The sequence below is a fragment of the Zingiber officinale genome, chromosome 6A (genome assembly GCF_018446385.1).
Source record: "Zingiber officinale cultivar Zhangliang chromosome 6A, Zo_v1.1, whole genome shotgun sequence".
Taxonomy (NCBI): domain Eukaryota; kingdom Viridiplantae; phylum Streptophyta; class Magnoliopsida; order Zingiberales; family Zingiberaceae; genus Zingiber; species Zingiber officinale.
The window spans coordinates 7,604,176-7,630,198 of record NC_055997.1 but is presented as its reverse complement, the minus strand read 5'-3'; the positions used below and the strand labels follow the sequence as shown (position 1 = coordinate 7,630,198).

Here is a 26,023-nt window from a genome sequence, read left to right as displayed (position 1 = left end):
AAGACTCAGGTATGATGTATTATTAGAAATTTTTCTCATTAATAGGTGGTGCGGTGATAAAAAGGGGCCCACTAAGTGTGGGTCAAATGATGGAGATAACAGCCAACGTGAAGGTCAAAGTCAAGGTGGTCAACGTCAGGATGTCAAAGAGCTCACCTATGGTGGCTAAGCGGAGGTCGACTACAATAGCCGATCGGTGTTGGCAGTGTCCAATCGGTAAGAGGCTTGTCCGAGCCGACCCTCGTCCATCTCAAAACAATAGGTAAGATCGCCAGACACTCACTGCAGATCGGCAGAATGCTAAGGTCACCGAAGCGCTTGTCCGAGTGGGAGAAGATAAGCTACTATACCCCAGTTATCACAAGGAAGAACAGTCGAGGCCGACCGAGCGGAGGAGTCCCAGCCGAGCGGCTACCTCGCTCGGCCGAACAGCGTGATCACTGTTGCATCTCTCAATATCATTCTGGAAGATAGTACGACGGAAGCTTCTAATGTCTTGTCAAAGATATGCATACCCTATTAAGGTATAATGTTAGAGGTATTTTCCTGACATATCATTTCATAGGACGAATTGGAGAATATGCTCATGACCAATTGGAGAACATGCTCACGTCTTGAGAAAAGTGTGCACGTCGCACACCAAGATGCTATATAAAGGGGGTCATACACTTGCGGAGGTACGCGTTATTCACTATTCACACTTGTGTTTACTGTCGCTCCATCTTTTTCCTCTTTCCGATAATTGACTTAAGCGTCGGAGGGACACCGGGACCCTTTTTCTAATTTGACATTGACGTTTCTTGTGTTACAGAACGGAACTAAATTTATATCTAGTAAATACGATAGTCACATCCCCAACTTGTTATTTCTATAATTTTTAGACCGAATCAATAGACCACAGACATGAGAATTAAATCGATTTTCCTAAATTAGATGTTACTTAATTAATTATTTTCTTCGGTAAACATCTCCAAATTGTATTGTTTATGGATACATCAATATCAAGAAGATTAATTATTGCAGTACTGTTGCCCTATATACATTTCCTTCTTCTAACACATAATTCATAAGGCACTCACGTCAATGCAAGAGATTGATGAATTCTATCACAACGTCCACAGCATTTTGAGCGGCCAGTGAACTGAAAACAGCAGCTTCATTGGATTCAGAGGAGCCGCCACCCGCGAGGTCCGACAGCGCTCTGAAAGCGATGAAAGGCACGCGTACCTGACGGCAAACGAGCGCGACGGCGGCGCTCTCCATGTCTATGGGAGTAACATCGAACTTATTCCTCAAGAACTGCCTGTATCCTGCATTGTCAACAAATGCGTTGGCACTGCAACCATTCTCCACCCTCAGCACTTTCGCCCTCCTCCTCAGGCATGTGCTGTTGATGCACTGCGGCAGCTTCAAGCCCTGACGAGAATAAGTATTTCCAAGTCAAGAATTAGCTTGCAAGATAACGAAGTTTTACGGTCGACGTCACTATCACCTCTAGATTCCTGGAGAGTGCGTAGTAGTTCATGTTGACAGAAACCCAGAAGGCATGCTGTCTGACTTCTGGAATTCCATCCACTGGAAAAATCTCTTCAGGTTGGTACCAAACGCTGTTCAGTAAGTTTCCTTCTTTGATCGCATCATAATCTGAAAAATTGAGATACCCAATTCTTCTTGTGTAGTCACCAGTCGCCTCCAGGGCCAGTTCATCATTTGGACCATCTCCATATCTCTGTCAAGGTTATGAAAACACCAAAGAAGCTTAATTCAAGGCATGCACAAGGAACTTTCCTAGAAATCAGTAATTCTCATGATTGAATCATATGAAGTCAAATATATTTAACTAGTCTATCGTTTCACGTGAAGCCATTAATCACTTTATATGAATTTGTTTATTTCATGTCATTTTCAGTGACTAGTCTTCATCCTTGACTCTGTCGACTCAGAGCATTCAAGCAATTTTTATGGATTTCTTAATGGATATATCTCACCTGCCAATTCCAAAGGCCTGTGTGAGCCCATCGACGAGGAATTGTTACATCTCCTATTTGGAGATCAGAGTTTGCATTCCCAGCAATTCCAAAATGCACAACTCCTTTCACATCGAAGAGAGTCAGAAGCAACTGGGTGCTTAAACCAGCATTAAGCTGCAATTAGATTAAAAGAATGTAATTATATTCACAGTTAATTAGTCTATATTGTATAATTAACTCTTCATTATTTCATTATAATTGGAAATTATACCATGCTCAAGCCTGTCATCACCACAATAACCTTCTCTTTTCCCACTGTTCCAAATCGAAATCTCCTTCCTTCCATTCACATGAAACAAAAACAATCAATTAATTAGGCTTCTCTACTGATGTTATCTGCTAAAACAAATAGAAAAGGAGCAAACTTGAATCGACAACGTCAATTTAATACACAAACTCTATCAAAATTTGAAAAGGGAAACTTGAATGGATCATCTTCAATCATGTTCTCGGGGATGTAGCTGAATTAAGAGGAAAGTATGCACCTGCAAGATCCAAGAAAGGGAGACGTGGACTGTTGACAAAGTTGGAGGACTGGAGAAGAGGATTCAGCTCGAAGGAGTTTGGGACTACGAGCCCCAAGTATGGCCCTTCCTCGTTCACTCTTCTCACTGTTCTCCAAGCCTTCTTCCTTATACTCCCACCACTGGCTCTTTCACTCAATGAGCCCGCCATGGCTGCCAATGCAAGCAGCACAAGGATCCTCCTCTTCTTCATCGATTCCATCCTCATCAACTCTCTTTCTTTCTGAGCCCGTGAGTAAGAGGAAGATGCAAGGCTTGAATTGGACGTTAAATAAGACAAAGCAGAGAAAGTGGAGTAATTCTGACATTGTCCATCGTGTTTGAGAATAAGAAAAGTAGGGAAAATGAACTTTCCAAGTTTTCTACTAGAATAACGACTGATTGGCACTAAGTTAATGGTTGATTTGGCAGCTAAGCAATGGCCAAATAATGACTGATTTCTAACCTAAAATAAAATTTTAATTTTTATATTCAATGCAGCGTGGATTTAATCTTTTTTTTTGGATGGGTTTACATGTTATTTTGTAACACATAAGTTTATGTTATTACGGATATACCGAATAGATGAACTAATTAATATTAATTGTGAATTTGTGTTATTGAATATGAATTTATATGTGTAGAATTAGTTGAAGTTTATTTCTGCTCTATATAAATTTGATGTTAACTAGATTTTGTGCAAATCTTTTATTTTCTTTCGTACTCTAGAAGATTGCATATTTGCATTACACAAAGATTAATCTAAAAATCCTCTTCGGTGCAATAATTGATTATTAGTTAACGATAAGTAAACAAGATAAGAAGAGTTTTTTAAGTAATTATCAAATCGTAAAATGCTATTCGGTCAAATTTCTCCAATGATTCGTTTACTATGTCGACGTTACAATCAATCAATCAACTTTTGAAGTTCCTATCCAAAATTTAAAAAAAAAAAAAAAAAAAATCAACGTCTCAATAAAAAAGGAAAACCAAAAGCGTTTAAGAGATGGGAAATCGAAATAATTTATCTAAATTTTTTCTGTAATTTATGAAATGATGCAACTTAATTTTTGAATTGATCAAAATATATATATATATATATATATATATATATATATATATATATATATATATATATATATATATATATATATATATATATATATATATACTATTTCAATATTTATCAAAGGATACATCTTTAAAGTACATTTTTTTTATCATATCCTCCTAATAAATCTAACTTTTTTTATCAATTTTCTTTTCTCTATCATTTTTTTCTTACTCTTTCTTTCTTCTTTGCTATGCATATAACTCCATATTTGTTTTTCTCTCCTCTCTTCTATTTCTTTCTTTTTTTTTACATGCACGCATAACGTATATATAATATTTTATAATATTTAATTTTTTTTATAACATTTAATATTTGAAAAAATCGAAATAAATAATTGATAGTATATTTGAAATACTTACGACCCCAGAAGTTTACAGGAACTAAAATGAATACAATTTAAGATCTCTAAGTTCATCAGTAAATTTTAACCGAAATCCACTGATGGACCTAGAGAACTCCAATTGCAACCATTTCGGTTCCTATGAATTTCTGAGGTTGTAAGAAGTGCAAATATGTTATCTATTATTTATTTAAACTTCTCAAAGGTATTAAAATATAATAAAGAAATATCACCAAAAATCTCTACGTTGGGCCTAATATGTATCATATCAAGCCCATTGTGGGTCTGATATGAAATCTTATCAGGTCTAACACGGGTCTAATATGAAATGATATCAGGCCTACGTTAAGTCTGATATAATTCCAAATCAGGCTTAATATAAAGATTTTTTGTGATTCTTCCTTACAAAATAAATAATGAATAGCATATTTGAATTCATTTTAACCACAAAAATCTATAGGAATTGATATGGGTACATTCTGAGATATTTAGATTCATCAATAGATTTTGGTCCCACTGATGGATCTAAGAGCTCCAATTGTAATCATTTCAGTTCTTGTGGATTTCTGAAGTTGCAAAGAGTTTAAATATATTATTCATTGTTTATTTCAGCTTCTCCAAATGTATTAAAATATAATAAGGAATGATTGACAAAAATCTCCACATTGAGTCTGATATAGAATCATATCTGGTCTAATGTGAACCTGATATCATTCCATATCAGGTTTATGTTTGACCTGATATGATTTCATATCATGCCCAACAACTTAATGAAACATGATATCTTAGCTCAATCATAGTCAATTATTCTATAAAAGTATGAACTCTGCACTATGCACTTGAATGAATTCTCCTGTGTTACCATGCATTTACAATCACAGATGAATTGTTGATATTGTCAAAAGTAAAGTTTAGTCTTCATGACAATCGTATGACATTAGTAGACCATCAGCCACTTGTCTTCTTCACGATTTGAAAGGTCGGTTATAAAAAATTAAACTTAGAACTCATCAACACTGAGCCGATCTCGCCAACAGTAAATTATTTTTTTGACGTGTGAATTATTCAGAGGTGGGTGAGGAACCTTGAAAGTTTAGGGGACGTCGTGGACCTGATATCGAATTATATCAGGCCCAATATTAAACCCAACATAGAGGTTTTGTCGATTCTTCTTTATTATATTTTAATACCTCTGAGAAATCGAAAGAAATAATGGATAGTATATCTGAACTCCTTACAATCTAAGAAATTTATAGGAACTGAAATAGATGCAATCGGAACTCTCTAGGTTCATTAGTGGGTTTCAGTTTAAACTCATTAATTGATTTAGAGATCTCAGATTGCATCCAACTATTTTAGTTCCTGTGGATTTTTGGGGTTACAAGGAGTTTAAATATGTTATCCATTGTTTATTTCGGTTTCTCAAATGTGTTAAAATGTAATAATAGAGAATCAATAAAAATCTCCATGTTGGACTTGATATGATTTTATATCAAGCCAAATATAAAGTGATCCGGCGGTAAGAATGGGGGACCCACTTCCTGAAGGGTCCCATCCTGAGGACGGATGGAGGGCTGACTAAGCGGGTAATGGCCGCGTTAAGCGGTTGAGCAGGTCCGAGCGGAGTCAGAGATAACCCAGCCATAGGCTTGGGTTTCCGACGCCAAGGCAGGAGGACTGAATGGCCGAGCGGGTGTCTACCCGGCTTGGAACCGAAGGGCCGAGCGGGTGGTCCGTTGGGCCAGGGAAGGGCGAGGATACAAAGGTTAGCCGAGCGGCCTATCCGTTCGGCTCGGGATATGGGATGTCAGCAAAGGCATGTCTGATGATTAGGCCGTACACAAGATTTCACGATAAAGGATCTTGCCGTCACATCATGGAGAGGTTGATACAGTAGCGGTATGGTCTTATGGATGCCCTTCTAACAGACCCATACCTGGGCATGGTCGAAAGCAGGTGATTGCTTTGATTGACGCGCCCAGGCTCCTTCGAGAGGTCTATATAAGGTCTCCATTTCTTCACCGGAGGTACGCTAATCTTCATCCTGCAGTCACTTTCTTCATCTATTCCCTCGCCTGACTTGAGCGTCGGAGGGTCGTCGCCGGGACACCCCCCACCCGGCTCGGTTTTGTTGCAGGTTCGCCGGAGCACTTCGCCGGAGCACTCGAGGACCCAGCAGGGAGCGCCACATCCCCAGCGTCCGTTAACTCCTGGTTTGGACAGGATCAATTTGGCGCCGTCTGTGGGAACCGCTCCTGCATCCGAACGGGAACAATGGACGAGGCTGGACGACAACACACGGTGACGCTTTCCACGGAAGAACTCGACGCTCTGGTCGAGATAAGGGCCGCCAAACTTGTGGAGCAAAAACAGAAAGCAGCAGCCGAGCGGCCGGAGCAACAGGCAACGTCTGCGTCGGGTGGCCGAGCGGAAGCGCCTCCAGCCACCGTCGCATTCCATCGAGCCTTATTTCGCACCCCTGAAGCCGTACCAGCTCGAAGAGATAGAGGATCTTCTTCATACGAGATGCCTAGGCGAGATGATAGAAAGGGGAAAGCCCCCGAGCGGAAGACCCCCGAGCCGATCGGCCAGGCGGATTATATACGAGTCGCAGGCTCGATGATGAAGACACTAGCTAGGATCACCGAACAGATGGTCAAAAAATTCATCTGGCAACACATCATCTGTAGGTTCGGTATCCCTCACTGATTGGTCTCCGACAATGGGCGGCAATTCACAGGGAAGGTGTTAAAAGATTGGTGCAAAAGCTACGGCATCGATCAACACTTCACGTCCGTGGCTTACCCCCAAAGCAACGGTCAAGCCGAAGTAGCCAATCGGGAAATTCTCCGTATTCTGCGCGCTCGGCTCGACCACTTGGGAGGAAGTTGGCCGGATGAAGTGCCGGGTGTTTTATGGGCCATCCGAACGACTCCTAAGGAAGGAACGGGCGTCACACCTTTTCATCTGGTGTACGGCGACGAAGCGGTCATTCCGGTTGAAGTCGGCGTCGAGTCCGTTCGGGTCCAATGTTACGATGAAAGCAACTCCGAGCGGAGGAACATGGAGCTGGATTTGGTTGATGAGCGGGCCAAGGCATCCGTTCGGCTGATGGCGTACCGTCAACGGATGAAGCAAAACTACAACCGGCGTGTAATCCCCAGATCATTTCAGGTCGGCGATCTTGTCTGGAAGAAAGTCAAGCCGGTCGGCGACGTCGGCAAGCTCGAAGCTCCGTGGGCAGGCCCCTTCAAAATCATCGAAAAGCTCCGCTCGGGCGCGTATTATTTGGAGGATGAGGACGGTCGACAGCTAGATAGGCCGTGGAGCGCGAATCACCTCCAGCCTTACCGGGCAGGGTGAAAGGTGTGCCAATGTAAATCACCTTGTGTACTTTTTTCGACTGAATACTTGAAATGCAGAAATGAAAAATCAAGAGAACAAATACAAGGCATCGTCAACGAGTAACGAAGGCCCCGCGCCGTTCGGCCGGAGGTAAATTGGTCGAGCCGAGCGGTCGAGGATCGAAGGCCCCATACCGTTCGGACGGAGGTAAACTATCCAAGCCAAAATGCTTAATGCTGAAGACCCCGTGCCGTTCGGCCGGGCGTACGATACCCAAGCATCGACACAAAAACCGAAGGCCACGTGCGGGAAGTAAAGTGGTGTAATATGGCGCTAATTCTGTGTATATTTTCTGTTAGCCTATATCCTCATAATGCAGGAAGCAAAAGTGATAAAAAGGATGACAAAAAACTTCACCGAACGGAAGTGTCAAAATTAGCCTTGAAGACCGTCTAGCCCAGACGTTAAACCGTAGAGACGAGCCGACGTCTATAAACTCTCCGAGCGGAAGACCGTCTAGCCCAGACGTTAAACCGTAGAGACGAGCCGGCGTCTATAAACTCTCCGAGCGGAAGACCGTCTAGCCAAGACGTTAAACCGTAGAGACGAGCCGGCGTCTATAAACTCTCCGAGCGGAAGACCGTCTAGCCCAGACGTTAAACCGTAGAGACGAACCGGCGTCTATAAACTCTCCGAGCGGAAGACCGTCTAGCCCAGACGTTAAACCGAGAGCAAGCCGTCTCTATAAACTCTCCGAGCGGAAGACCGTCTAGCCCAGACGTTAAACCGTAGAGACGAGCCTATAAACTCTCCGAGCGGAAGACCGCCTAGCCCAGACGTTAAACCGAGAGACGAGCCAGCGCCTATAAACTCTCCGAGCGGAACCGTCTAGCCCTGACGTTAAACCGTAGAGACGAGCTGGCCGCTATAAACTCTCCGAGCGGAAGGTCTAGCCCAGACGTTAAACCGTAGAGACGACTATAAACTCTCCGGCGGAAGACCGCTCTAGCCTAGACGTTAAACCGTAGAGACGAGCCGGGCTCATAAACTCTCCGAGCGGAAGACCGTCTAGCCCAGACGATAAACCGTAGAGACGAGTCGGCGCCTATAAACTCTCCGAGCGGAAGACCGCTCAGCCCAGACGTCAAACCGAGAGACGAGCCGGCGTCTATAAACTCTCCGAGCGAAGACCGTCTAGCCCAGACGTTAAACCGTGGAGAGACGAGCCGGCGTCATAAACTCTCCGAGCGGAAGACCGTCTAGCCCAGACGTTAAACCGTAGAGACGAGCCTCGTCTATAAACTCTCGAGCGGAAGACCGTCTAGCCCAGACGTTAAACCGTAGCGTCTAGCCCGACGTTAAACCGTAGAGACGAGCCTCTATAAACTCTCCAAGCGGAAGACCGTCTAGCCCAGACGTTAAACCGAGAGACGAGCCGGCGTCAATAAACTCTCCGAGCGGAAGACCGTCTAGCCCAGACGTTAAACCGTAGAGACGAGCTGGCGTCTATACTCTCCGAGCGGAAGACCGTCTAGCCAGACGTTAAACCGTAGAGACGAGCCAATGTCTATAAACTCTCCGGAAGACCGTCTAGCCCGGACGTTAAACCGTAGAGACGAGCTGGCGTCTATAAACTCTCCGAGCGGAAGACCGTCTAGCCCAGACGTTAAACCGAGAGACGAGCCGACGTCTATAAACTCTCCGAGCGGAAGACCGTTCAGCCCAGACGTTAAACCGTAGAGACGAGCCGACGCCTATAAACTCTCTTAGCGTAAGACCGCCTAGCCTGGACGTTAAACCGTGAGAGACGAGCCGACGCCTATAAACTCTCCAGCGGAAGACCGTCTAGCCAGACGTTAAACCGTAGAGACTAGCCGGCGTCCATAAACTCTCCGAGCGGAAGACCGTCTAGCTCAGACGTTAAACCGTAGAGACGAGCCGGCGTCTAACTCTCCGAGCGGAAGACCGTCTAGCCCAGACGTTAAACCGTAGAGACGAGCCGCCTCATAAACTCTCCGAGCGGAAGACCGTCTAGCCAGACGTTAAACCGTAGAGACGAGGCGGCCATAAACTCTCCGAGCGGAAGACCGTCTAGCCCAGACGTTAAACAGTAGAGACGAGCTGGCATCTATAAACTCTCCGAGCGGAAGACCGTCTAGCTCAGACGTTAAACCGTAGAGACGAGCCGGCGTCTATAAACTCTCCGAGCGGAAGACCGTCTAGCCCAGACGTTAAACCGTAGAGACGAGCCGGCGTCTATAAACTCTCCGAGCGGAAGACCGTTCAGCCCAGACGTTAAACCGTAGAGACGAGCCGGCGTCTATAAACTCTCCGAGCGGAAGACCGTGCCCAGACGTTAAACCGTAGAGACGAGCCGGCCTATAAACTCTCCGAGCGGAAGACCGCCTAGCCCACGTTAAACCGTAGAGACGAGCGGGCGTCTATAAACCGAGCGGAAGACCGTCTAGCCCAGACGTTAAACCGTAGAGACGAGCCTGCGTTTCATAAACTCTCCGAGGAAGACCGCCTAGCCCAGACGTTAAATCGAGAGACGAGCCGGCGTCTATAAACTCTCCGAGCGGAGACCGTTTAGCCCAGACGTTAAACCGTAGAGACGAGTCGCGTTGCGTCTATAAACTCTCCGGCGGAAGACCGTCTAGTCCGTATCGAAAGACGAGCCGGCGTCTATAAACTCTCCGAGCGAAGACCGCCTAGCCCAGACGTTAAACGAGAGACGAGCCGGCGTCTATAAACTCTCCGAGCGGAAGACCGTCTAGCCAGACGTTAAACGTAGAGACGAGGCGTTTATAAACTCTCCGAGCGGAAGACCGTCTAGCCTGACGTTAAACCGTAGAGACGAGCCTGCCTATAAACTCTCCGAGCGGAAGACCGTCTAGCCCAGACGTTAAACCGTAGAGACGAGCCGGCGTCTATAAACTCTCCGAGCGGAAGACCGTCTAGCCCAGACGTTAAACCGTAGAGACGAGCCGGCGTCTATAAACTCCCCGAGCAGAAGACCGACGACCGACGAGATCCGTCGTTAAATATCGAGAGTCGCGCCGACCGGCTATAAATATACGCGCGCCGACGAGCTCCGTCGTTAAATATCGAGAGCCGCGCCGACCGGCTATAGGTATATTGATCGAGCCGCACGCTCAAGGATCGAAGGCCCCGAGCCATTCGGCCAGAGGTATATTGAACGAGCTGCACGCTCGAAAAAACAAAGGCCCCGAGCCGTTCGGCCGGAGGTAAATTATTCATGCAAAATGCTCAAGGACGAAGGCCCGAGCCGTTCGGCCGTGCCTGCGATATCCTTCATCGGCACAAAAAAGCGAAGGCCCTCGAGCCGATCGGCTAGGAGGTGTATATATTTACTCGTAAGCGAATGACCCGTGCTGTTCGGCCGGGCATAAATATTGTTCGAGCGCAGGATATGAGACGAAGACCCAGGCCGCTCGGCCTGGTAAGAAGTTAGCCTTGAAAGGTCGACGAGCACCGTCGTTAAAGATCGAGAGCCGCGCCGACCGGCTATAAATATCCGCGCCGTCGAGCTCCGACGTTAAAGATCGAGACGGTCCGGTGTCTATAAACCCTCCGGCCAGGAAACCGGGAGACGAGCCGGCGTCTATAAAATTCGAGCGGAAAACCGACGATCACCGTCGTTAAAAATCGAGTCGGTCCGGCGACTATAAGTACTCCGAGCGGACGAATGATTATCAGGGAATAAGAAACCGCGGAAACCACAAATATTAAAACATTTAGGCCCGCTCGGACACCGGTCCTTCGATACTCGGCGCTTGTTGACTTTACACAGGCTAAATACGTGCAGAGCGAGTAGGCCCGCCCGCTCGGACTTTGTTTAATGGGTTAAGCTGATCGGTCGCGTGACGGAGAACACTTGGAGCATGACTGACTCTAAGCATAAATGTTCAGCAAACAGAAGAATATTATGGATAATGATCAGGAAGACGAAAGCAGAGACATAATGGCATTAAAGGGAAAGCATGTCGAACGGCAAGTACAAAAGGTTGCGCTGGGCGTAAGAAGCGCAAAAACAAGATAAAGACGAGGAACACTCTTCACTCGGGGTCTTCGAAGTTAAAGAAGCCGTCCGGAATGTCGTCTATCATGGCCGCCAGATCGGAGGCGGGAATGTGCATTTCCGCCGGGAGGTGGCCACCCTTCTTCAAGTACGCCATGGTGACCTTGACCGCCTCGGCGAAAGTGGAGGAGACGTTGCCACCGAACTTTTCGCCGAACCGCTCCGAGTGGAGTTATTCTTGGCGCGCTGCTGCTAGGCGACTCGGCTCCCCCTCCTTGTACTTTCTGAGCGCCACTCGGGAGGCAATTAATGAATCTTGGAGAACTTTTTGGTCCACCTCCGCTTTAGTATGTTCAGCTGAGCGTCCATCCCGTTCGGCAGTTAATTGGGCTTCCAGGTCCTTAGATCGCTGATCTAGGGCTCGGACTTCAACTTTCATCTTGTCCAGATCGGCGATCGCCCGCTTCTTCCGACTACTGGCGCGCTTCACGTCCTCGTCGCGCTTCTTCACTAAGCCTTCAAGTCGAGCCACCTCTGTAGCCAGGTCGGCGGCCTTCTTCTGTTCGGCCTCGCGGGCTTGTTTCTCCCACTCGGCCGATGGACCCCCCGAGACTTGGAGTTTTTCCATAAGATCCTCCAGCTCGGCCAGCCGATGGCTAGTGGCGATTTGCTCCGCCCAATGCTGTAAGTGAAATAATAAAATCAGAAACCAAACAGTAGCATGGCGCAGGAAGAAAAATGAACTTACCTGAGTGGCCTGCTGCATGTGGTTATCGCCGAGTTGCCGTCATGAGGGCCACCCGAATCTGGCCCTCGAAAGTTTGGTGAGCGGACCGCCAAGGTTATTTCATGAACGGGCTTGATGGCCGATCGGCGGACAATAAATATTCCTCCGATGGGAATCGAAGGTAGTCTTGATGGTCGGGTGGCTGGCCGGCACTTCGCCGCAGTCGCCTGGCCCGAGGACTCCCTATGGTTGAAGTCTCGCCCAACCGTCGTAAGCGACGACAAGTCCGTGGAGGAGAGCCGAGGGCTGTGCGGTGGGTGAGGCCACGGGGTCCCGATCTGCGAGCGATCTGGCGAGGCGATCTCGATCGGCGCCTGTGGTTCGCCCTGGGTCGGCGGAAGGCCGGAGTCCTTCGACGTTAGAACTTCCAAGAGTGAACCCCGTCCTGGGGACTCCTACCGGTGGAGCGGAGAGGAAACAGATCCGCCTCAACCTCCGCTGAAACGGATTGAGTAACTTCTATTTCGGTGGCGTCGGCCCCCCTCGAGATCCTCGCCGGGGGCCGGTATAAGACCCCGCCGCGAATTCTTTTTGTAGCCGCCCACCACGGCTTTCAATTTCAGATGATCAGTAGCCTTGGAGTGCCACATGACTTCAATGCAGTAGAAAAAATTAAAATCAGTTAGACAAAAGAGGTGAGTAAAGAGTACTTACCCATGCGGTAGGGAAGATTGGCGAAGGGGATAATCCAAAATGTACAACACCTGAGAAGCAATCGGTCGATTTTGTCACCGACCGGACAACCGTTTGCATGAAGGTAGGTCGATTGTACAATTTGCGAGCTCTACTGGGTCGGCATACGCCGTCCGCCATTTTGTCTCGAATGTCACGCCGAAGTCGATATAAAGAAGAACTCCTCCAGATGCTTGTTGGAGGTGGCATGTTCTCAAAAAATTTGAAGCCTATTCTACTTTGGAAAGTAAAAGTACCCAACCCGGATTGTTTGGGGTAGAAGAAGTAGTGGAATATTTTGGGGTTGAGGGATACCGTGCGACTTGAAGAGGATCCACCACCCCGCTCAGCAGCCTAAAGGAATTCGACACGAGTTGGCCGAGCGGGATGCGAAAATAATTACAAACTTCCAAAACAAAACGATGGGTAGGAAATCTATGGCCGCCCTGGAATTGGTCCAGAAAAAAACAAATGGTACCGATCGGCGGGTTATGGGGCCGGTCGGTCGGGTCGGCTACAACTATTTCATGGTCGTTCAGGATCCCGTACGTTCTAACAAGACGCCGAGCGCCCTCCTCGTCAAATCTACTCTCCATGGTCATATACCAGGGACCATGAACATCAACAGCAGGTACGGAAGTTCTCTCCATGACTAAAGTACCAAGAAAGAGAAAGAAGGAAGCCGAAAGAAACTCGGAAACGGAGGACAGGTAAAAGTTCGCAAGCAAGGGGACGAAAGGGGTTCCCCGCGAAAGGGAAAGGCTGAACGAAAGGAAGGGAGAAGCTTACGGAGGGAAGATGAACGGAGAGGATCACCAAAAAGCCGAAAACCACCAAGAGGCAAGAACTAGGACAGCCGGAACGATGCAGCCGCGGGTACCTTCGACGGAGGACGCGCAATGAAACAAAGAATGCAGCGTAAGGGCGAAGACGAAGGCTTTATGCGAACGAGGCTGGTCGGCCTCGTCCGTCGGATGCAGGTCACGAAAGACGAGGTCATCATCTAACCGTCCATTTCAAAACAGTCGGCGTCCCATCGTACGGATCATCACCGCCACGCGAGAAGAGCCACGTGGCGCTCTGTCACCGGGCGCAATTAATGCGCTCATACCGCGCATGCTTTGACTTAATGAAAAGGATTTGCGTGATTTTCGAGGAGATTTAGACAAGCAAACATCCGCGTGGAGCGACAAGACATCCAAAACGAAGAGCCGAGCGGCTGAATTCGGCATAAAGGCCGAACAGCTCAAGGGATATTATAAGCGACGGTAAGGCGACGACCGCCCGCTCGGACACATAGTCCAGTCAGTCAGACTCACTGCCTCCTTCGACTAGACTTGAAGGGGAGGCAAGTGATCCGGCGGTAAGAATGGGGGACCCACTTCCTGAAGGGTCCCATCCTGAGGACGGATGGAGGGCTGACTAAGCGGGTAATGGCCGCGTTAAGCGGTTGAGCAGGTCCGAGCGGAGTCAGAGATAACCCAGCCATAGGCTTGGGTTTCCGACGCCAAGGCAGGAGGACTGAATGGCCGAGCGGGTGTCTGCCCGGCTTGGAACCGAAGGGCCGAGCGGGTGGTCCGTTCGGCCAGGGAAGGGCGAGGATACAAAGGTTAGCCAAGCGGCCTATCCGTTCGGCTCGGGATATGGGATGTCAGCAAAGGCATGTCTGATGATTAGGCCGTACACAAGATTTCACGATAGAGGATCTTGCCGTCACATCATGGAGAGGTTGATACAGTAGCGGTATGGCCTTATGGATGCCCTTCTGATAGACCCATACCTGGGCATGGTCGAAAGCAGGTGATTGCTTTGATTGACGCGCCCAGGCTCCTTCGAGATGTCTATATAAGGTCTCCATTTCTTCACCGGAGGTACGCTAGTCTTCATCCTGCAGTCACTTTCTTCATCTATTCCCTCGCCTGACTTGAGCGTCAGAGGGCCGTCGCCGTGACACCCCCCACCCGGCTAGGTTTTGTTGCAAGTTCGCCGGAGCACTTCGCCGGAGCACTCGAGGACCCAGCAGGGAGCGCCACATCCCCAGCGTCCGTTGACTCCTGGTTCGGACAGGATCATAAAGATTTTTAATGATTCTTCCCTATTACATTTTAACATCTTCAAGAAGTCGAAATATACAATGGATAGTATATTTAAATTCCTTACAACCTCAAAAATCTACAGGCACTAAAATAAGTATAATTGGAGTTCTCTAGGTCCATAGTTGATTTCGGTTAAAATTTATTGATGGACTTAGAGATATATGATTGTATCCATTTTAATTTTTGTGAATTTTAAGATTTTAAGGAATGTGAATATGTTATTTATTATTTATTTTAGTTTCTCTAAATATATTAAAATGAAAAAAAAAATAAAAGAAGTTATATGGTGGCAAAAGGCGAATATGCTCACCCCAGCGCTCCCGCCAACCTGCCACAGGGTTAAATACGGTGGCTACTAGCCTTTGGAATAGTGACTAGCATATAAGGGAGACATTTATCTCGACTTTGTCGAGATTCGATTCCAGACCTTATGATGATAATATCTTATGTGTTAGTCATTAAATCGTCCCGAGAGGATTTATGATGGTAATATCTTATATGCATTGAGAGGAGAAAGAAGAATAAGAGTCAGAGAAAAATGAATGTGTAAAAAAATTTTAAAAAGTTGGATTTATCAAAGAATAGAATGGAAAATATATTTAGGGGGCGTTTGGTTTAGGGGAATCAGAGTGGGGAATGGGAATAGCAATCATTGATTGTCATTGTTGATGTTTGGATTATAGGAATGGGAATGCAAATAAGGGAATGAATCCTTATAATTGGGTAATGGCTCATTCCCATGTCTCCCCCCTTCAATGAGTCATTACCCTATTTTCAACAATCAAAATATTCCCTTATTCCAAAAATACCCTTGACCAAAAACTAAAGTTTTTCCCCTTAATATCAAATATCAAAATATATTTATTTAATTTTTCTTTCATGTCACTTTCTCTCTCCTTATTCTCTCTCATCATATTTTCTCTCTCCTCATTTTATCATCCACTTTCTCTCTCCTTAATCTCTCTCGTCACACTTTCCTTTCTCTTTTTTTTCTCATCACACTTTCTCTCTCATCACACTTTCTCTCTCCTTAATCTCTTTCATCACACTCTCTTCTCTCTTTTTTCTCATCACACTTTCTCTCTCATCATACTTTCTCTCTCATCATACTTTCTCCCTCCTCAATCTCTCACATCACACTCTTTTTTTTCTTTTTTCTCATCATACTTTCTCTCCCATCATACTTTCTCTCTCATCATATTTTCTATCTCATCACACTTTCTCTCTCCTCAATCTCTCCCATCACGTTCTTTCACTTTTTTCTCAATACACTTTCTCTCTCATCATGCTTTCTCTCTCCTCAATATCTCTCGTCACATTCGATTTCCTATTTTTCTCTCATCACACTTTCTCTCTCATCATACTTTCTCTCTCCTCAATCTCTCTCATCACATACTCTCTCCTCAATTTTTCTCATTACACTTTCTCTCTCTTCATCCACTCTCATCATATTTTCTCTCTCATCTTCTATTATCACACTCTCTCATCATACTCTCTTTCCTCATTTTCTCACATCGAACTTTCTCTCTCTTCATTCTTTCCTAGTATACTTTCTCTCTCATCATTCTCTCTTAACATATTTTTCTCTCACATTCAACTTTCTCTCACATCTAATTTTTTCTGTTATTTTTCTTTAAGGGTAAAAAAGGAAATTTTGATTGATTCCGATAGAAAATATTCAACTAACCAAACATTACTTTTAAAAGTGATATCCATACCCATACCCATTCCCATTCCACAATACTATGATTCCCATTCCGATTCCTATTCCTAGGAACGAACCAAACACCCCCTTAAAAGATATATTTTTTTTTTTTTTGATAAATATTAAAATAGTACGTGTCTTTAGTGCGTCGTTTGGTAAATAATTATGATTTTAATTTTATTTTTTACAGATAAGACCGGAAGAAAGTCGGTCGGGCGGTCACATCTTCTTTTTTTTTTTTTTCAGACAAGCACCGTCCTTCAGATCTGGTCTGATCTGAATTGGCTGGATTTGTTCTCTCAGATCTGATCTGTCAAATCAGAAGAAACCGTAGAACAGTTCGAGCTAAGAGTTAGCCATCTTAGATCTGATCCAACCATCAAATCCTTGAAGATTTGATCCCTGCAGATATTAATCCAACAATCACTAATTTAACCTTTAAGCATAATTAAACTTGAAATCTAATTAAATTATTTGATCCCTTCATACATTAATCCGACAACCATTAATTTAACCTTGAAATATAATTAAGAGTCTCTTCGAATGGATCTAGTGGTTAGCACATGAAGTGTTATCATAATGAGATCTGAAGTTCGAATCTCGATAAAATCAAGATAAATACCTCCCTTATGTGCTAGTCATTATTCCAAACGCTAGTAGCCATCCGTGATTTACCTCCTCTGTGTTAGCTCTGGGACGGATTGGCGGGGCGTTGGGACGAGCGTATTCACCTTTTCCCACAATTGAAGTATAATTAAGCTGTCCCCGGGGCTATAATGTAGTGACAGGATATTCAGGTTATCACTCAAGTACTCGCAGATTGAGCTCCAACTATGACGAATTTGTAATAATTTTTTCTCTAAATGGGACACGCAACTAAAAGATGCTCGGCTCCTGAACTACCCACTGCAAGTATTTCCCGATTTACCATGATGATCGATGAAAAATTTTCATGGGGCCGAATCGATCATCCCAGACTCGATATTACTCAGTCTGATTAATCTTTTTTTTTTAAGTATAATTAAGCTTGAAATCTATATTAGATTATCTATACCAGCATCTATAACCTATTCTCATTATAACATTTATAATTTCATCATAGTATAAAGTGCACGGTCATATGTTCATTATTTTATTATCTATATATTTTTTTTAATTAACACTCATAATTTATAGATCTAATATATCATTCAATTATTTTAAAACTATATCATATTAAATAATTTTTTAATTATATTTTAAAATATTTAAATTATTATTAATTTTTTTAATAATAATATTACTTTTAATAAAATAATTTTGAAATCAAATTAGTAACATTAAAAAAAATAAATAAATAAACTTAAAAAATGAGAGAGATGAACGACATTTATTCCGTTGAACATCTTCCGCTCTCTCTTATGAGTGGATATTATAATATTCACTTAGAATAGGGAGAAATTATAATATCCACTCATAATATAAAAGATTGTTAAATAAATATTATAATACTCATTTAACATTCTATAGTGTCCTAACAGGACTAGGCAGTCCATTTCAAAATTCCAAATTAAATTTCACTAGAAACAATATTTAAAATTCGATTTTTAAGTATATATATAAATTATACTTTAAATTTTTCTGAGAAATAAAATAGAAGAAAATTTGCCAAAAAAAATATTCTTAGGGTGCATTTGATTTGTACCGTTTTCATTTTCATTTTCTGGAAAATGCGCGTTTTCTAGAAAACAGAAAACGACTTTTTGTCATTCTCTGTTTTTCTAGAAAACGATAGTCAATTTTTTAGAAAACGCGCGGGGAAAATGCAAACCAAACACCATTTTTCAGAAAACGCGTATTTTCCAGAAAATGAAAATGGAAAACGCATGTACCAAACGCCCCCTTAGCTTTTTCGTTTTCTGAATTCATCACTTTAAACCCACTTGGTTCATTCAAACATATGCAGTCCTCGAAAAATTATGCAATTTTCATTGATGCCTATATTTTCTTTGTTCTTGTTCTGATTTTCTACTAATAATGTAAAAAAAAAAAAATTCCATTAATTCTTTTAGGATTAGACTAATGTGAAGAATGAGAATATCTAGCCAAAGACTTTTAAGCCTGCTTGAACTCACAAGGTACTTCTTCCGAGTTAATTATCTTATGTTGAAACATCACGATAAAATGGCACTTCTCAACGAAAACATATTGTTGAAACTACTTAAAAGATTAATTATTATCTTCCTCTGTCCCTAACTATTTACTACTGATGTGAGGTAGATGGGAGGTCCACGCGAAGGAGTGGAGAAGAGTTCTTTTGTTGATTATATGATTATCAAGTAATCATATAATTAATATTATACGAAATAAAATAAAATATAATGTAATTTAATTTAATTTTATCTAATACAATAAATTTTATTTATTTGAAGGTAGTATAATCTACTTATTGTATTACCCTTATTGATATTTGAGATATTTTAATTATAATAATTAATATATTATATTTTAACTATAAAAAATTTAAAATCTTGATTGATGATATATTTTATAAAGTTTTAACCATTTGTGTTTTGTAAAGTTTATGATAAAATTTAATAAATAAATTTTATCATTAATAAAAAAATAATTTAAAATAATAATTTTAATAAATTATATTAAAATTTTCTATCAATAAATTTTTCTATCCATAAATTTTAATATCAATAAATTTTTTAAGTTATAATTTTATTATAATGAAACAATGACATTTGGAGTTAGTGCAAGATCAAAAGCACTAGAGGAGAGATGAATAGCGCTTATAGTTTTCATGTTCATGTTTCGAAAAACAAAGTAAATACAGCGAAATAGTAAGAAAGAAAACCAAGCAATCGAAAACTAAGCTAACACTTTTAGTTTTACTTGGTTCGGAGTCTGTGACGACTCTTACTCTAAGGCTCACACTCGTTGAGTGTTTACTTTGAACAATTCACTATCAATTCGGAGAATTACAAAGACAAGTGCAATTACAATTGAGTAGATTAAGTGCAATAAATGAAAAACTATATCGACGACTTAGAGGGTTGAAGATGCGAGCTTTCGGTCATCGGAATAGCGTTACAGTTTCGTGGACTTGTCTTTGGAGTAGCGTACAGGAGCAGAAGATGTTCGAATTCGTTGCCTCCTTTTATAGCCGAGTTGGACTTGGTCCAGATCCAGTGATCTCGGGATCAGTGTTTGACTTGACACTGATCGGTCGATTGATCCCCCAGATCAGTTGATTGATCCTGCCTAAATCAGCCCGGCTTCCCGTCCAGATGCTGCTGCTTCGAATAAATCTTCGTTCAGTCGATCGATCCCACCATTTGATCAACCGATCCATCGATGATCCTCGTCTTATTTGATCCGGTCAACTCACTGTTTATCCACTGTTTGATCAACTGAACCTCCCTGTTCCGTTGACCGATCCCTCGGTCAAAACCTCATCCCAAGCTGAAATATGATCCTTTTGTTTGGGGATTCAGTTGACCGAATCTGGACATTCGGTCAACCGATCTGGACGTTCGATCGACGAACAAGACAAATTCTGACCCTGCAAATGTTAGTCTTCCTACAAAACAGAGTTAGAATAACAGTGTTAGATTTAATAGGTAGAGCAAGAGATGAGACCGACCCAATAAGAAATACAATCACTAGTCCGTCCATCAATGTTTTCTTGGTGCGGGAAGAATCCGACGATCGAACTTGATTTTTGATAATGGCAAAGGATTCAAAGTTAAGGTGTGTGTTGATCTAACAGTCTGAATGAGTGTTTCAGGAAAGTCCTAACTTTGGTTAGGCAGGTGAAAACCCTAGGGGGTGGTAACCCTAGGTCCTAGGGGATGGTAACCCTAGGTGGAGAAAAGTCCTAGCTGTGGTTAGGCAAAGGGAAAACCCTAGGGGGTGGTAACCCTAGGTCATAGGGGGTGGTAACCCTATGTCATTGGGGGTGGTAACCCTATGCGGAAAGTCTTGGTGAGTCGAGTGCTTTAGGCAAAAGTCCTAAGGGGGGTAACCCTAGGTGGAAAGTCCTGGTGTCGTGAACCAGGTGAAAGACTGGACCAGCCGGGAAGCGGAAGTCCAGCAGAAAGTCCGGAAGCATCGAGCACCGAGCAAAAGTCCAGTCGATCTGGAGAATCGCACTGACATCAGGTAAATCTCCTGAGTGGAGTAGGTGAGGACGCATTCCCCGTAGAGGGAACAGTAGGCGTCGGGTCGACCTAGGGTTTCTGGTTGGAAACCCGAAGTCAGACTCGGACAGTCCGGAGACTGTCATTATCATATCTATTATGTTTTATGTGCTAACTTTGTGCTGCAGGGTATATTTAGGATTAATATATCTTGCAGGGACCAAATTACAAAGAATAGCCTCGGATGAACAGTAACCGAGGCGCCTCCATGGAACTTGGAGGCGCCTCGGGTGCGAGCCGAAGCCAGTTGTCCAGAAGGGTTGGAGGCACCTTGAAGGAAGCTCAAGGCGCCTTGAACAGGTGGTTTAAGGCGCCTTGGACACTGATGAAGGCGCCTTAAGATGGATAAGAGGCAGCGGTCAAAGCTTCATCGCAGAGTTATTTTCGGGATAATACTTAGGGATTCAAGGCGCCTTGGAGCCTGATGGAGGCGCCTTGAACACACTTTATAAGAGGGTTTCGACCAGCAGCTCAGAACAACGAACTCCAAGCAATCCTTACGCTACAAGCTGCTCAAGAAACGTCCAGAAGTGCTATTACAAGCCCCCGACAACCCGGAGCTTCAGATTCTGCTACTTTATTGTTGTCGGTATAATTTGTTTTAAGTGCTTTCAATTGTAATATCTTATTGTACATTTTTACGAGCTTATAGTTGTTGCCCACGGAAAGCGATCAAGGATCACTGGCCTTCGAGTAGAAGTCGATCTAGGCTCCAAACGAAGTAAATCTCTCGTGTCTTTCTGTGTGTTCGTTCTTTATTCCGCTACGTGTTTTAACTCCGATAGTTTTACGATTCGAAAAACGAAATAACCACGAGCGCTATTCACCCCCCCTCTAGCGCGTCTCGATCTAACAATTGATATCAGAGCGGGGTTGTTCTGAATAGGTACAACTACCATTCGAGCATTTTTTTCGTCTCTTTTTCGCTCTAATAGGGTAAAAATAAAAACTGGGGTCTTTCTAGAAAGGAACTTTGTTTCTAGAAAGACTAGTGGGAGCGCGTTCGATCTTGAAGAAGTTCAAGATGCGAACAATAGCACTGATGCCTCGATGGAAATTGAACTGGAACCACAAAGTGTTGTGGATGATGTTGTTCCACAAGAAGTTGAGGAACAACAACCAGTTCAAGTAGACATACCTCTTCGTAGGTCTGATAGGATACGTCGTCAGCCTGAGAGATACTCATTTCTCTTGTCTGACCATGATGACGTTGTGCTCATAGATGATGAGCCTACCACCTATCAGGAAGCTGTGATGAGACCAGATTCCGAGAAATGGCTAGAGGCCATGAGATCCGAGATGGAATCCATGTACACCAATCAAGTATGGACTTTGGTTGATCCACCTGAAGGGGTAAAATCCATTGGGTGTAAGTGGGTCTTTAAGAGAAAGACTGACATGGATGGACTTATCTATAAGGGTCGCTTGGTAGCTAAAGGTTTCAAGCAGATTCATGGTATTGACTATGATGAAACCTTTTCTCCAGTAGTGATGTTTAAGTCCATTCGGATCATGCTTGCTATTGCGACTTATTACGATTATGATGGATGTCAAACCGCGTTTCTGAATGGAAACCTACTCAAGGATGTGTACATGACACAACCTGAGGGTTTTGTAGATCCACAGCATACTAGCAGATTATGCAAGCTGCATAGGTCCATTTATAGACTAAAGCAAGCTTCTCGGAGCTGGAATCTTCGATTCGATGATGCAATCAAACAGTTTGGTTTCATCAAGAACGAAGATGCGCCTTGTGTCTACAAGAAGGTTGTAGGGGATATAGTTGTCTTCCTCATATTGTATGTGGATGACATACTACTCATTGGGAAGGACATCCCTGTGCTTCAGTCTGTCAAGACCTGGCTAGGGAGTTGCTTCTCAATGAAGGACTTAGGTGAGACATCCCACATTCTAGGGATATAGATCTATAGAGATAGATCTAAGAGATTGCTTGGCCTAAGTCAGAGTACATACATTGACAAGGTACTCCTACGGTTTGCCATGCAGAACTCCAAAAAGGAATTTCTGCCGATGTCACATGGCGTGAGTCTTTCGAAGACTCAAGGTCCCTCTTCTAAAGAGGAGAGAGACTGTTGGGATCGTTCGTACTCGGCTAGAGAGGGGGGTGTGAATAGCCGACTCCAAATCGTCGCGTTTCTACAAACTAGGTTAGCGCAGCGGAAAATAACATGTAGAAACGAAGGAAAAGAAGACAAACCTCAAACAAACCGATGTAACGAGGTTCGGAGATTAGGGCTCCTACTCCTCGGCGTGTCCGTAAGGTGGACGAGTCCAGTCATTCCGTCGGTGGATGAGTCCCCGGAAACCGGCTAAAAATAACTCCTTATGGGTGGAGAAACCTCGCCACAATACTCTTGCAACAGCAAGATGAATGTACAAGAAATACAAGAACGCAGAAGACAATACAAGTGTAAAAGCAATCTTGCCTTCTCGTCGACTGGAAGAAGCAACAGCTCCAAGCGCCTACAACAGCAGATGATCCAGCCGGAAGCTCACGCGAAGCTTTGGAGGAGCTCAACAAAGCTCAAGCACAGCAGCACTTAGGGACAGGAAGAAGGAGAAGTTGTAGCACAGAAGATGCCCTCGTCTCCTTTATACCCCTCGTCTCCTTTATACCTGCGAAAAAGAAACAACGAAGAAACTAGCCGTTGCGTTGCAACGGCTAGAACCCTGATCGGTCTGTGGACCGATCAGGCCCTGCGCTGATCGGTCCCCAGACCGATCAGTCACTGCACAGAACCATTCTGTGCATACTCTGATCGGTCTGTGGACCGATCAGGCCACCGGGATGGGTCCAGTGATCGACCCAACTGGCTTTTGAACCTTCCTTGAGACCGACGCATCCTCACGATCGGTCCACGACCGATCGAACTCTAGCGAGACCCATACATGTCTTTTTGTACTCTTTTGAATGTTTATGTCACTAACAACAAAGCATGTCCAGCCTACAAATCATATTTTAGAATATTCTAGCCTGTCACATCAAATATTTGCATGCTCCCTTAGGAAAAATATTCGTGTCACTTTTTGATCTGTCTTTTCCAAGCATGTCTGAGAAAACGTACATATACTTTGAGATGCGTGCATCAATCCTTTAGTGGCACTATACACCGGATTTTCCATTCACAGGCCAAGGTATACGATACTTTCTTATTCTATACGCTCTAGGTCACTATTCACTTTCTACTATTCTTCTTCACTAACTCAAGAACTGACTTGACTTCACCCGCTAAGTTTCCGTTCAATCCTTTTGACCCACTTAGACTTTCCCACCAGACTTTCCGATCACCCTTGATCCATTTGGACTTTTGCCTTGCACGGCTTCACTCACCAGGACTTTCCACACTGCCTAACATCCCAGTTAGGACTTTCCCACTGCCTGGCTTCACTCACCAGGACTTTCCACACTGCCTAACATCCCAGTTAGGACTTTCCCTCGTGCCAAGCTCCCTGCTTGGACTTCTCCGTGCCAAGTCTCCATACTTGGACTTTTCGTGTGCCAAGCTCCCTGCTTGGACTTTTCCAGTGCCAAGTTCCCTGCTTGGACTTTTTCCGTTGCCAAGTCTCCATACTTGGACTCTTTCCCGAATCAGGTCAACCAGGTCAACCTTGACCTACGGTTGCACCAATAATCTCCCAAACATCTATTCTTGTCCCATATCAAGAATACAACTCTTCCACGAGTGTCAAACATCAAAATACAACTCGAGTCAGGTCAACTCGAGTCAGGTCAACCAGGTCAACCTTGACCTAAGGTTGCACCAACAGAGACCGCATGGATCAGATCCCTTATGCCTCAGCCATAGGATCAATCATGTACGCCATGCTATGTACTCGACCTGATATCTCGTATGCTTTGAGCATGATGAGAAGATACCAGTTAGATCCAGGTGAAAGTCACTGGATAGCAGTCAAGAATATTCTTAAGTACTTAAAAAGGACTAAAGAATATTTATTGATATATAGAGGCAATGATGAGCTAACTGTAAAGGGTTACAGTGATGCTAGCTTCTAGACCGACCATGATGATTATAGATCGCAGTTGGGGTTCGTATTTTGCATTAATGGTGGTGCTGTCAGCTGGAAGAGTTCGAAGCAGGACACGGTAGCTGATTCTACAACAGAGGCCGAGTACATTGCTGCATCAGAGGTAGCAAAGGAGGCAGTTTGGATCCGCAAGTTCATCACTGAACTTGGGGTGGTTCCTAGCATTGCTGACCCCATTGAGCTCTATTGTGACAACAATGGAGCTGTAGCACAGGCGAAGGAACCTCGCTCACACCAGCGGACCAAACACATACTACGGCGCTTCCATCTCATTCGAGAGATATCGAGAGAGGAGATGTGAAGATTTGCAGAGTACCTACAGAGGCTAACATCGCAGATCCCTTGACCAAGGCTTTGGCACAGAGGAAGCATGATGGTCACACTAGGTCATTGGGGCTTAGAGCCTACACTGATTGTCAGTGGGAGATTGTTAGCTAGAGCCCTAAAGCCAATCATTTGATAATTGTATTTTGGACTTATTGTATCATATTCTATATAAATAAAGACATTTGATTTTTGGTTGTTATACTTACTTGTATTGGTGCCAAATAAACTAAGTATAATAACGTCCTTGAGTAGAAGGTTCTTACCTATATCAATCGATTGGTTGAATCGATAGTGAGATGATATAGGGAACACTACTCTTAATCATTCCTAGTCGAGTATTAACATTCAGGGACAATGTTAATGCAATAAGACTAGCATGTAGGTCAACTCGATGCCTTAATCTCCCAAGTCATGGATAAAGAGATATCAAGTTGACACATGGGTATGCATTAGAGAATGTATACTGAATGACTCGCCATGATAAAGTATCATGGATCGTTATATGAGTGTCATATACTTTCTCATGTGGCTATTAGTATGACTACTAGTCCTTAGACCTGAAGTCACCATGATTCCCTACATAAGGAGTTATGTACTTTGGTTTCGTCAAACGTCACCCGTAACTGGGTGGACCATAAAGGCGATTACTGGGTATGTAACAAATTATCCGGAGGGATGTGAGTGATGTAGATGGGATCTATCCCTCTTATATGACGGGAGAGACATCAGTAGTCTTGATAGAGTGAGACCACGAAGTGCATGGCCATGCCCAAATGAGTCAATATAGGATATTGAGCTCATTTGATT

At 43.9% G+C, this 26,023-nt stretch overlaps 1 protein-coding gene across 1 annotated transcript; it reads right to left on the bottom strand.

The window, feature by feature from the left end:
• Nucleotides 1-940: 940 nt before the first annotated feature.
• On the bottom strand, nucleotides 941-2,870 carry LOC121995710 (bark storage protein A-like). The gene is made up of 5 exons (XM_042549461.1): nucleotides 2,516-2,870; nucleotides 2,242-2,309; nucleotides 1,989-2,144; nucleotides 1,493-1,729; nucleotides 941-1,416 (listed from the first exon to the last, which is right to left on the bottom strand). The coding sequence occupies exons 1-5, from the start codon at nucleotides 2,760-2,762 to the stop codon at nucleotides 1,081-1,083; spliced, it is 1,044 nt and encodes a 347-aa protein (XP_042405395.1). The 5' UTR covers nucleotides 2,763-2,870; the 3' UTR covers nucleotides 941-1,080.
• Nucleotides 2,871-26,023: the final 23,153 nt, after the last annotated feature.

What these genes read in the sequence shown, in the direction of transcription:
- LOC121995710 (XM_042549461.1), bottom strand. Translation starts at nt 2,762, where the DNA reads ATGAGGATGGAATCGATGAAGAAGAGGAGGATCCTTGTGCTGCTTGCA. An exon ending in TGATGACAGGCTTGAGCATG is followed by an intron (nt 2,145 to 2,241) that starts GTATAATTTCCA and finishes ATCTAATTGCAG; the next exon opens with CTTAATGCTGGTTTAAGCAC. An exon ending in CAGGCCTTTGGAATTGGCAG is followed by an intron (nt 1,730 to 1,988) that starts GTGAGATATATC and finishes TAACCTTGACAG; the next exon opens with AGATATGGAGATGGTCCAAA.